The 11,947-nt window shown below is 65.5% G+C and overlaps 1 protein-coding gene across 1 annotated transcript in view; it reads right to left on the bottom strand.

Moving 5' to 3' along the window:
* The window catches only part of KDM4B (lysine demethylase 4B), an 86,229-nt gene that overhangs the window by 14,905 nt on the left and 59,377 nt on the right, over window positions 1–11,947 (bottom strand). The window contains 2 exon segments of the mRNA XM_029919339.1: window positions 4,971–5,170; window positions 5,597–5,698. Coding sequence (XP_029775199.1) covers window positions 4,971–5,170; window positions 5,597–5,698 — 302 coding nt within the window.

Here is an 11,947-nt window from a genome sequence, read left to right as displayed (position 1 = left end):
CCTCCACGCTAAGCCACTGCCAAGGCGCAGCGTGCCGTGCCCGGGTTGCACCAGGGCTGCCGCATGTTACCTCATGCTATAAAAGCCCCGCTCCTCAGCCAGAGAGGACAAGCAGGTGCAGCTGACCTTGAAAGAGGTGAGGCTCCCAAAGGGAGGGTGTTTCACGTCACCCTTGACCTGCGCTGACCCAGGAAGTCGGCAAGCACACACGCTCCGACCCAGCAGCCAGCCAGCCCCGGCGCTGGGATGGAGCCCAATGGCCGCCCCACACCCTGTTGCCCCGTGACCTCCAGGGGCGGCCCTGCCCTTCCCCCTCTCCCCATCTGCACGCTGCAGCCCTGCCCTGGCTGCTGGGATGGCCCACGCCCCGGGGCCTGAGCACTTGGGGACCCACGGAGCTCCTCCCTGCGGGGGACCCCCTCCTGCCTGCGCCTCCTGAAGTTATCAGGCTGCGGAAAGCACTTAACAGACGCTCTGCTCCGCAGACAAAACCATTTCCCCCCATGGATGCGGATGCGGGGCTCAATGGCAATGAAAGGCCACCTGTGAGGTGGGAAAGAGGTGTCTGGGCGGAACGTGGAGGTGAGGTGGGGAGACAGCGTGGGAGCGAAGAGACTCGGAGGTGGAGAGAGGCGTGAGGGGCACGGGATGAGGCCGGGGGAGCGCCAGTGCAGGGAGAGGCGTGGGGAAGCCGTGCAGGGGGGCACAGGGAGGGGGCGGTGGGAGCGGGCAGGGCAGAGACACGCCTGGAGGGAGAGCCGTGGTGGCGGGTGACCCAGGGCCCCAGGGGCCGGGCGGCGAGGCGCGTCGGGGCTGCTCATGTCCCGCTGGTTCTGCTCATTTATAGAAAGGGCAACGAGGCTGTGCTACTTGTGGAAAAGGCACTTTCCAGAAACGGCTTTGCTCTGGGAGGGAACCGTGCCCCTCCTGCCCTGACAGTGCGCACCTGCCAAATGGAGACCCGCTGAGCCCCCTCCAGCCGGGGGACACTGGGACCTACTTCCTGTCTGCTCACTGCCAAAAAAGAACGGGCCTGGCCTCTTCCCATCTCACAGGCTCAAGGAAACCCGGGGGTCACGGCCAGGGGGCCGGTAGTGGAAAGCCATGGGCCAGGAAGGACACCTGGGTGCCCAGGGCTCTGCCCTGGTCGGGGCGACACCACAAGCCTTCCCCTCGAGACCCTGTCAAGCCCCTCACCTACTTGCGCCTGAGGGAATGTTGACATGGCGCAGGGGACAGTCACAGACGGGGCTAGGGGTCCCCACCAGGTATCTCCTCAGCATGCGAGCCTCCCCCCTCCCCCGAGAATGGCAGGGAGGGACCTCCCCGCCCCCCACCAATGCTGAGGACGTTCCAGTGGGTCAGGTGCCACCACCTTCAAAGCCTGCACGGCTGGGGAGCGCACGGTGGCACCGAAGTTCACCAAGGGGAGCGCGCCAGAGGCAGGGTGGGTCTGGGCCCCTGAGCTCAGCGTCTGTGGGGTGCTGCCTGTGGGAGGGGGGACCACCAGGGCAGTGCCCAGAGTCCAGGCCACACCGTGGTGCCGACGGCTGGCTGGACTGTGCTGGGGGCGGGTGTCCTGGGCGCAGGACGTGTGTCCGAGAGGAGGGCACAGCCCCTCCGAATTGGGCCTCCGCTCACTGCGGGCGCAGCTGCCTTTGCCGTCCTGCCCCAACGCCAGTCACGCGGTCAGGGCCCCCCACACCCCCGACAGGACTGGCCTCGCCCTGCTCCCCTGCTGAGCCCCTGAGAGGCCAGGCCCAGGGTCTGGAGCCAGCCTGGCCCCCGGGGCGGGTCCCTTGCTGCTTATGGTTCCCAGGAGGGGGGACAGTGCAATGGTGGGACGGGCGAGAAGGCAGAACGGCCCCGGATTAGCCACAGGCAGGGCAAGGACCCCCTGATGGCCCCGCAAACCAGGGGAGACGCCTGGCTTCTTTCCTACCTCCCGCTCAGGTCAGGGGTGGGTGTGGGAGGAGGTCCAGGCGCCACAGGGCCCTGACCCCTAAGGAGGCTTCCTCCCTCCGGGGGACACTGAGTCCCGCCTCCTGGGCAGAGCCCCAGGGCCCCCTCTCCTGCCCCCCCGCCACCCCCCAGGGCGCTGTGCGTGCGTGAGGCGTTCACGCTCTCCCTCCGCAAACCCCACACAAAATGCCCGCTGCTTGCCCACAATGCGGTCGCTGGCGCTGACAGCTCTTAGGGACATTAAGCTGATGTTAAAGGAAGCCTGGAAAGCACTTTAAAATCTTCCACTTGATCCCCCCATGTGCGTTTGCCATCACCCCTGACTGTGAGCGCTTGTTTATTCAACGTGTTCAGTGTTCTCTTCCGCCCCAAGGGCTGGGGGTGGGGGGACCCACAGGACTCCGTTGGCAGAGGCACAGGGCTGTGGCGGCCACCCCCGCACCAGATCCTCCTTCCTCCCGGCCCTGGCAGGGAGCACGGGTGGGGGGTCTGGAAGGGGGGGGCGGTGAGCAGACACCACCCGCCCTGGGAAGCTGGTACGTCCTGGGCGGCACTCGGGGAGAGGACGGGGAGGGGCAGCAGATCCAGAGGGCCAGCTTCCAGGTGATTCTCCTGGAGGACCCTGCTCTCAGCAGCAGTGATCTCCGCACAGGAGGCTCTCCGGGAAAGGGGTCTTGACGTCAGCTCCCGAGACTCAGGGAGGCCGGGCCCCCGTCACCAGGATGGGGCCAGGCAGGAGCGGTCGAGAGCCAGTGAGGCCCTGGGGGTGGGCAGTGGGAGGGGGGACGTGGCTTTTGTATAGTCAGGAGTCTTTGGGCAAAGCTTCATCTAGAATTAATAGTCTAGGGGGTACATCTGTCCGGCCCCCAGCCCCCACCCAGCCTCGGGCCTCCGGCCCCTGCAGAGACCCCGCCGAGCCGCCCAAGGCTCGCTCCCTTCTTACTCTCCCTGCAGATCCCGAGACATCGCTATTTGCCCGCCACAGCCCGCCAACGCCGCATCTCAAGGGACGTGGACTCTGTCCCGAGTGTTTGTTAGGTCCCAGGGGCCGGGTGACAGGGGTGCAGGGCCTAGAGGACGTGCTGCCCACTGGCAAGGAGCCCCTTGGAGTGGCCAGGACAAGAAGGTGGCGTCCACAAACCAAGGGGCGGGGCCTGGGACAGCCTCTCCCTCCGCCTCAGAAGGAGCCGGCTCTGCCCACACCTTGAACTTGGACTTCTGGCCTCCAGAGTGCTGTTACGGCAGCCTTGGCACCGTCTGGCCTGGTGCATTCCCTGAACCTGAATTAAACGGGATGTCGCATTGTGCCCTGTGACATTCAAGCCTTGTCTGAGAGTCACTCCTGGGCCAGGCCCAGGGCCTTCACTTCCACCTCCTGCAGGGCCGCGGGGGCTGCCCTGGCTCCCGTGCTGTCTGATCAGGCAGCCTGACCTCTGCGGACCCCTCTCCCCGGGCCTCCCTCCATCTGTATCCAGGGGGCACCCGGGAACTCTGCGGACCCCGAAGGGGCGTTGAGAGCCGGTGCGGCGCTCGGAGGAACCCGCTCTCTGGGCGCACGTAGCTCCATTCACATGGAGAGTCTTCTTGGTCTTTAAAAAGTCTCTAATTTCTCAATGAAGGGCTGTGTTTTCTGCTAGGTTGCTTCCAAAGAGCCAACACAAGGTGGCTGCTTTCATCATAAGCAGCATCTTCTGGAAAATCACCCGCATCAGGCTCCCCTCCAACAGCTCTGCCTGCTGCCTGGGCAGCCCTCTTCCGTGCAGGCGGCTGTGCCCACACCAACAGCGACAGTGTCGCTGTCCTCTAGCAGGGACGCTGGTCCTCGCCCTACCTCGCCCTTCTGGGCTGTCTAGACCCCCTGCCCGCTGTGCAGACAGGGCTTCCTGACGGTGCCGGGGGTCAGAGGCAGCGCGTGTTTCCCCGGAGAAACCCCAGTCCCCCGGGTGCCCTGACCACCAGCCTGTGCGCACTCCGGGGGCACGTGCCACACACCGGGGCTGCAGCGGCCTCCTCCGGGCCTCAGCCTGCGCCCTGGGGCAACACGCTGGGATGTCTCTGACACCAGTGAGCGGCCTCCCTGCGAGCACACAAGACAGGCTCAGCGGCGGCCAAGGCCGCCGGGAGCGACACTGTGCGTCCGAGGTGCCACTGCCAGGGGTTCAGCCCGGCCCCTCCTTCGTGGCCAGTGAGCGCCTGTGACGGGTGTATGGGGGGCAGCTGACGGTGTCAATCAGGGAAACGAAACCGGCCATAAAGCAGCAAAGGCACTTGGAGCAGGAACCTTTACAGCGCCCACAGTGGACAGCCTCAGATGGATGGTGCGCGGGCAGGTTTCCGGACCCCTCCCCAGCACCCCGCAGCACCCGCCCCTCCCGGTTCGCCCTCACATCCGAAGGCCCCACCCCTGGCCCCAGCAGCCCCGTTTCTAGGTTGTCTCTGCCACGTATGACGTGCGTCCGGCAAACTGCAAGCTGGTCCCCCTCAGAAGAGGCAGAGAAGGCCCCTGTTACGGGCTGAGGGCCGTGTCTCCCCGCCTTCGTACGCTGAAAGCTGAAGCCCAAGGTGACGGCGTCAGGCGGTGCCAGGGTGAAGCGGCCAGGGCTCTCGTGAATCTAACGGACAGAGGCCAGGGGCGCCTGGGGGGCTCAGTCCGTTAAGCATCCGACTTTGGCTCAGGTCATGATCTCCCGTTCGTGGGTTTGAGCCCCGCGTTGGGCTCTGTGCTGACCGCTCGGGGCCTGGAGCCTGCTTCAGATTCTGTGTCTGCCCCTCCCCTGCTCACACTCAGTCTCTGCCTTACTCTCAAAAATTAAAAGATTAGAAAAAAAAAGATTAAAAAAAATTAAAAGAGCAAAACCAAATACAGCCTGGAGAACTCTGGAGTGCGCATTTGTGTAAGACCCCCTCCCCCCCAATCTATCCAGGGACTCCGTGGGCGCAGGGAAGGCTGGCTTCTCCACCAGCTGAGGCTCAGAAAGGAGACCCCTGGCCCCCCAGCCACGACTGACCTTCTGTGGCCTCAGCCTCCCGGCCCTGCGGTGGTGTGGGCTGGGGCTCCTCCTCCTCCTCCTCGGGGTCGGCCTCCTGTGACATCTCCTCCTTCAAGCCGCCAGCCTCCTCCAGGAGGGTGGCCCCGGCGGCCCCCTCCCCTGGGGATTTGGGGTCTTCGGGCTTGGGCTTCTTGGACTGGCTCCGTTTCCGGTGGGACCTGGAGAGGGACAGTCATCAGACAGGAGGCCAAGTGACAGGGAGAAGCCTCATGTGTGCGCCCCACCACCCAGCCAGCAGAACAGAGCCCCCAGCAGGGCTGGCTGAGGGGCAGCGGAAGGGGAAGGGGACAGGCCTGGGGGCCGTGTGGGGCAGAGCGGGTGCTGATGACCAGGAGGGGAGATGGTGGGGGGCTGGGGCGGGGGAGGGGGACAGGCTCAGGGACCACATGGGGCAGAGCAGGTGATGACCAGAAGGTGAGATGGTGGGGGGCTGGGGAGGGGGACAGGCTCGGGGACCACATGGGGCAGAGCGGGTGATGACCGGGAGGTGGGATGGTGGGGGGCGGGGGCAGAGCTGCTGGGAGGCGGGGCGGAGGCAGGGTGGCGGGTGGGGACGCCTGCACGCGGGGACAAGATGCACTTACGGCGGCCCCGGCCTCCTGGTCTGCTCTTTCTTCCTTTCTAGACTGGCCTTTCTGTCCTCCTCAGTCTTTCTCCAGTGTCTGTTTTCTTTCAGACTAATTTGTCTAGAACGTAAACGTCAGGGAGGTTTTCTCTAGCACCTGCACTGACTCCCCGGACGCCTCCTCTCAGGGCCTGGCCGTCCCCGTCCCCGTGCTCTGTGGCCCTCACTCAAAGGAGCTGCAGAGGCCGGGGCTCGCCTGCTGGCAGCCGGCCTCCACCAGGGCCACCCGGGCCACCACGGCCCCGAGTGAGACGTCACCTGAGGCTTGGCTACGGCTCCTCCGGGCAAACCAGGAGAGCCGGTTATAAAGGCCTCCCTGCCGGCTCTGGGGACTGTGCAAGGAGGGAAAAGAAGCGGCTTTCAGGCTGACACCCGGGTGTGTGACAGGCCCAGGAGCTGAGGCAGAGGCCGGGGCGTGGAGAAGGCCGCCCTGGGCGAGTCACCAGCGTCCCGGAGGGGCTGAGGGGACACCCCTATGGGGTCTCAGCCTCAAGGCCTCATGACCTACGAGCCTTCCTTCCCCGTCGGTGTCAGCAATGCCGAGAGGCAGTCACACCTCTAAAGATCAGGAGGTCACCAAGCAAAGCAGGGTACCTGACTGGGGCCGGGGGTGCCCATCACGGCCCTGCTGTCCCAGGACACGGGCACCTGACACCTGCCGAGCCCTCTCCTGCCTGTCCCCTGACGCTGACTGTCCTGGGCCTTCCGTGCAGGGCTGACAGGCCCCGGGGATGCTGGCGCAGGGGCGGCTCCAATGACTGAGGGCAGGAGGCAGGGAGCATTCCAGGGGAGGGAGCGTCATGGGCGGAGGCATGGCGTCACACACATCAAGGCGTGCACGGGTCGCTGTGGGGGGTGCGGGGTGGGGTGGCGGGAGGACACGCGGGCAAGGAGCCAGGCAGGAGGGGGCGTGGGGGCCAGGGGAGAACGCACTCTACCGCCACAGAACCCCTAGGGCCTCCACGTGGGGTAACTCCGGGAGGGCCGGACCCCCCCACCCTGGAAACAAGCCCCAGGACAGCTGCGCGGCCCAGGGGGATCTGTCACCAGCTGCCACCAGCAGGGAGCGGCAGCCGCAGGGCAGGGGGCCCACAGGCGAACCCTGCGCTGGCCCCAGCAGCCAGCTGGAGGGCGTCCTCCTGCCAAACTCACCTGGCCTTGGCTTCCCGCAGCTGCCCGGCTCCTTGGCCCCACTCCTACCCGCCCTGCCCCGCCCTGAACCCGAGGCCACTCCTGATGCGCCTGCTGCTCCCAGGGCCGGCCAGGGGTGGTCCTGTCCGTCCTGGGATGCCTGCACCTTCCTGGGCCCCCAGCGCCAGCCCCCAAGCCACACTGGGCCTTTGCTCGTGCGGAGACCCCAGAATGGGTGGCGCTAGACGGATGGACGGATGGCGCTGGATGGACAGATGGATGGACAGAGGCAGAAGGCCACCCCCTACCACAGAGTAGGAGAAGCAAGTGGAAGCGAAGATGGATCTATTTTGTGAAAACGGAAGCTGGAACAAGGGTGGCTGGCTGGCCGGAGCCGCAGGCGGCAGCGGCCACCACGAACCTCCTGGTCACACGGTCTGGCCATCGCGGCGCCCCCTGGGCCAGACCCCCAGACGAGCCGCTGTCCCCGCGGCTGCCGGCACAGACGCCACGGGGCGGGGCGCCTCCTTTCCGCTGTTCTCCCTCTGGAGGTCTCATCCTGAGCTCTATTCTCTGCGCCCCTCCTGGCGCTGGTCATCGCTCCCGTATCAGATGCTTGGCCTTCCAGGTGATCGCCGAGCTCAAGGTGTGGCCTCTAGCGTGGGGTGTCCCCACACTCCTCGACGGTGGCCAGCGGCCTGTCCCCGCGGGCCCCTTGATCTGGCGTCTTTCTTGTTTGGTGCCCTTGTTTATTTGCAGCGTGTCCGCCAGGGCCTCCCTCAGAGAGGAAGGGAACCCGAGGCTCTGGAGGTCTAGAAAGATCTTTACCCCCTCGCACATCTAGTTGGTAATCTCGCGAGGCACATCCTTTTTTTGTGGGTGTGAGAGCGCGCGAGTCGGGGAGGGGGAAGAGGGAGCGAATCCCAAGCTGCGCAGGGCCCAACGCGGGGCTCGGCACCACACAGCTCGAGGTCGTGTCCTGAGCCGATGCCAAGTCAGACGCTGAGTGGACGGAGCCCCGCGGACGGCACGCGCTTCGGCCTGAAAATCAGTTCCCTTCTCATTTTTGAAGGCCTTGTTCCTTCGCGTGCTGGCTCGTAGCATCATGGGTGGAAAGCCCGATGTCTTTGGGCTTCTTGTTCTTTACGTGGACCTGGCTGTTCCTTCCAGAAGCTTCTGGCATCTTCGCTTTAATCCCAGAGCTGGGAAGCCGCACAGCGACGGGCGGAGAGCGTGGGTCACCCTGGTCCTCTGCGCCAGGCTCTCTGATCTGGGCGCAGGCCATGTTCTCTCTCTTCCCAGAGCATCTGGAGAGGCCGGAGCTCCGGGGCCCTGCTGCCTGACCGCCCGGCTCTGGGAGGTGACCCAAGGCGACCCCCGGCCCAGAGGGGTCAGGCGGCTGGCGGCTCCCGCCTCCGCTCTCTCACTGCAGCTGCTGCCTCGCTCACCATCCTCTGCCGAATGTCACCCTGAGCCCCGCGGCGCCTCATGCTCGGCCCCCTGCCCCCAGAGCACCCTGCGTCTCTCCGCGGCCTTTCCAGGCTGTGCCACGAAGTGGGGCCCAGTCTCAGCAGCCACCCTCCCTGGGCCATTCTGTCGCCCCTCTGAGCCCATCCTGGCGGAGTTTCAGGAGAGGGTGGAGATGAAATGCACTGACCATCCAGGCCTGACTGGGGGTCCCTGCTGGAGGCTCCTATGAACCGAATCCAGGGAATACCCACACTAACAGTTCCAATACGGAAGCAGGTGTCTCGGGAGCTCAGATGGCAGGGCGGGGGTGCTCCTCTGGGACCCCTGCCCATGCGGCCGGCTCCTGGTCCGGTCAGCAGAGCGGCCCGGAGCTCCCAAGATGCCAGCTCTTGCAAGATTACCTGCTGCCCAGGGTCTCTGGTCTCAGGGGACCCTTGGGGCGCATCAAGGCCGCTGCCTGGCCCCAAGACACGCTCTCCCCTTTTCTTCCAGCACCCTGTGTCCCCAGAGACAGGCAGGCCTAAGGCGTTCAGGGATTTCACCTTCAAGAAATGCTAGCGGCGCTCTGGGGAAGAACAATCTAGGGAATTCAGTGGGTCAGCAGGACAAGCCCCTTGGGACCACGGGAGGCATGTCTGTGGGGAAGGGCTCAGCAGGGCAGGGCCTGGTGGGCGCAGGTCAGAGATGTGGTGCTGCCCAGCCTGGTCAGGGCATCAGGCACAGGGGGAAGGGGAGATGGGTCACCCACAGGCCAGTGGGCATCACAGGGCTGGGAAGCTAGACCTTGGCTTCAGGTCTCCATGGTGACCGAAGGTGGAGGGTGGAGAGGGGCCTGGGGGGACGGCTGTCGGCAGGAGCGGGCAGAGGCTGCCCTGGAGGCCCCCGGGGCCCCATGAGGAAGCGTGCCCCGTCCATCTGGGCAAGGCTGCTAGTAGCCGTCGGATCGCATGCCTGCTGGGACTCCAGGCCGGTGCAGAGCGTTTCTCGACACGCTTGCCAGAGGTAACAGGGGGCCAGGGAAAGGGCAGGTGGGCCCGCAGAGGGGCCACTTGCTCAGAACGGGGGGAGAAGAGCACGGAGACGCTGGGGGGGACGCAGGGGGGGCTTCCATCAAGGAGCAGGGGGGTCACGGTGTGTCAGCGGGTGGGGCCAAGTCACACAACCAGATCTCCGTGCAGAAGATTCATCCACGGAAGGGTAAGGAGAAGGGCGCACGGCACTCTTCTGGGGAGGCCGTCTGGGGTGCGGGTGGGGGTGCTGCCAGGAAGGGGAGCCCCTGGGGGGCGGGGGCCCGGCTGAGCAAGGACCTCGGAGACACTGCAGGTCGGGGAGGAGGAGGGGCCGGCGGGCAGGTGAGGAGCCCCCCCGCCCCTGTGTCATGTCCCTGGGCGGGGGGCGCCAGACCATGTCTGGGAGCATCTGTGGTCGTCACAACTGGGGGTGCTGCTATCACTGATTGGGGGTGGGTCATGGGTGCTCCTTAACCTCAGCGTAGGCCCCTTCCAGAGAGTGACCCGGCCCCAGGGTCCCCAGTGCTAAGGAGAGAGGCTCCGGTGTGGGGACAGAGCCGGCACCGCCCCTGACCCTCTGGCCCAAGCCGAGGGTGCTGGGGGGGGCGGGGGTTGGGAGGCGCTCCACCTGAGGCTCCGGGGAGGGACAGCGGGCAGGGCACCGCGCGGCCAGGAGAGAGTCACGTGGGACTCTGCACAGCACTGAGCTTGGGTCCCAGGGAGCCTTTTCAGAGAACAGCCCTAACCCATGACTGAAGGAAAAGGGAAACCGCCCTGTTTTAAGTGTGTAAAGGCCTTGAAGAAAATTCTATCCTTGGGATCACAACTAATCCATTAGTCCCCCTGCAGGAGGCTCACAGCTCCCCTGGCAGCGAGGGCGGGAGAGGCGCAAGACAGGAACGGTCCAGAAAGGAAAGGTGTGTGGATGACAAGGGGCCAAACGGGGCGGGGGGGTGGGGTGGCGCAGGGCACTTCCTCTGGCACAGAAGGTTCCGGGCTGGCAGGCTGTGTGGTCTCTTGTCCTGGGCAGGCTCTTCCGACAGCCGCTCACGCCACTTGTTTCTGGCGGCGGGCCTCTGTTTATTGGCAGTCCGCTCTGTTGACCAATTAGCCTGAGCCACGATCAATCGGCCCTTATGCAAATGCACGCCTGGCCTGGGGGACCGGCCTTCCTCTCAGCCTCAGCCAGAAGGTGCTCCCGTAAGGAGCACCCGAGAGCCGGCACGGGAGCGCGGGAGGGCAGGAGGTCGAGAGGACAGACGACGAAAGAAATCAGAAGAAAGAGACTCACTTTCACAGGAGCTGCCGGAACATTCTCAGAGAGAGAGGCCCAGGTGGGGGGGACCTGCAGGGCAGGCGAGGCTGCCCAAGGCTCGCAGACTCACGGGCGGGACACATGGAAACAGGGCAGCTCTGGACCAGGACGGCCGTCCCCAGAAATGGTTGCAAGGATGTCCCCACAGGGTATGGGAGCGCTGACGACAGGCTCCCGCCCAGCCTCCTGAGCCCTCAGCGGCCGGGCCCCAGGGCGACCCCACCGGGGCCACGATCAGCTGGCAGTGACCGGAAAGGCCTTGCTCGGGGCACAGTCCCGCCTGCTGCCTGCAGGGAGTTCGGTTCTGGACGGTTCGGGGTGCTAAGACGGTGTAATACTTGGCGGCAGGTGAAAACAATACGAAATTCCGGTTTCAGTGTCTGTCACTGAAGTTTTACCAGGAGGCGCCACACTCGCTGTTCATCGAGTCTCTACCGTCTGCGGCGGTGGCTTGCGAGGGGCCGACGGGCCCTAAGAGACGGCGGCGGGGCCCCAGCTCACAGCCGGGGGCCCCGCAAGCACTCGCTGACTGGTCCCCAGGCGCCAAGAAGGAAGCCGGCGGAACACTGTCCGTGAGCACCGGGACTCCCTCGGGAAGCAAATGGACCGACGTTCTGGACACCGCCCTGGCTGTCTCTCCTCCCTGACAATGCTGGTTTCCTCCTCAGCCCAGACCCGCCCCCACGTCCTTTGGGGACACTCCCGGAGGGCGTGGTCGCTTTGCCCTGCCCTCCCCTACCCAGGCATGCTGCCGGGCAGCACCTACACAGTCCTGGAGGGGTCCGCGCTGCAGAGAGGACAAAGGACGTCCCTGAGGGGGACTGTAACTGCGAATCCAAACAGCATGTTCGGGAAATGCCAAATGAGCGCCCACAGACGCGAGAGGCCCACCGGGGCCCCGGCCTGCCACCTGCCACCACGGGTCCCCGAGAAAGGACCAGAGCACCGCCCACGCACACAGACAGGGCTCTTGAGCCCAGGACCGTCCTCCCAGAGAGGAGACAGTGCGGCCCAAAGGCCAAACGGCTGGCCTCCCAGGAGCTGGGAGTGAGGGGTGGGAGGGAACCGGGGTCCCTGTGACAAGGACGCCGCCTGCCCCACGGCCCACTGTCCATGTTCAAGGACGCGGAGGCCTGAGAAACACACTTGAAGAAGAAACAGGAGGAGGAGGAAGAGAAAGGAGGTGGGGGGAGGTGGGAGAGAAAGGGGGAGATGGGGAAGAGGGAAAGAGGGAAGGAGGGAGGGTGGACTGGGAGGAGGGGAGAGGAGGGAAGAGGGGATGGAGAGGGAGGAGGGGGGAAGGGAAGAGGGAGATGAGCAAGAGGGAGGAGGGGAGGAAGGGAGGAGGGAGGAGGGGAGGAAGGGAGGGGGGAGGAGGGGGAGG

Source organism: Suricata suricatta, chromosome 12, assembly GCF_006229205.1.
Source record: "Suricata suricatta isolate VVHF042 chromosome 12, meerkat_22Aug2017_6uvM2_HiC, whole genome shotgun sequence".
NCBI lineage: Eukaryota > Metazoa > Chordata > Mammalia > Carnivora > Herpestidae > Suricata > Suricata suricatta.
Note: the sequence above shows the minus strand (reverse complement) of the source record. Positions and strands in the feature narration are given on the sequence as shown.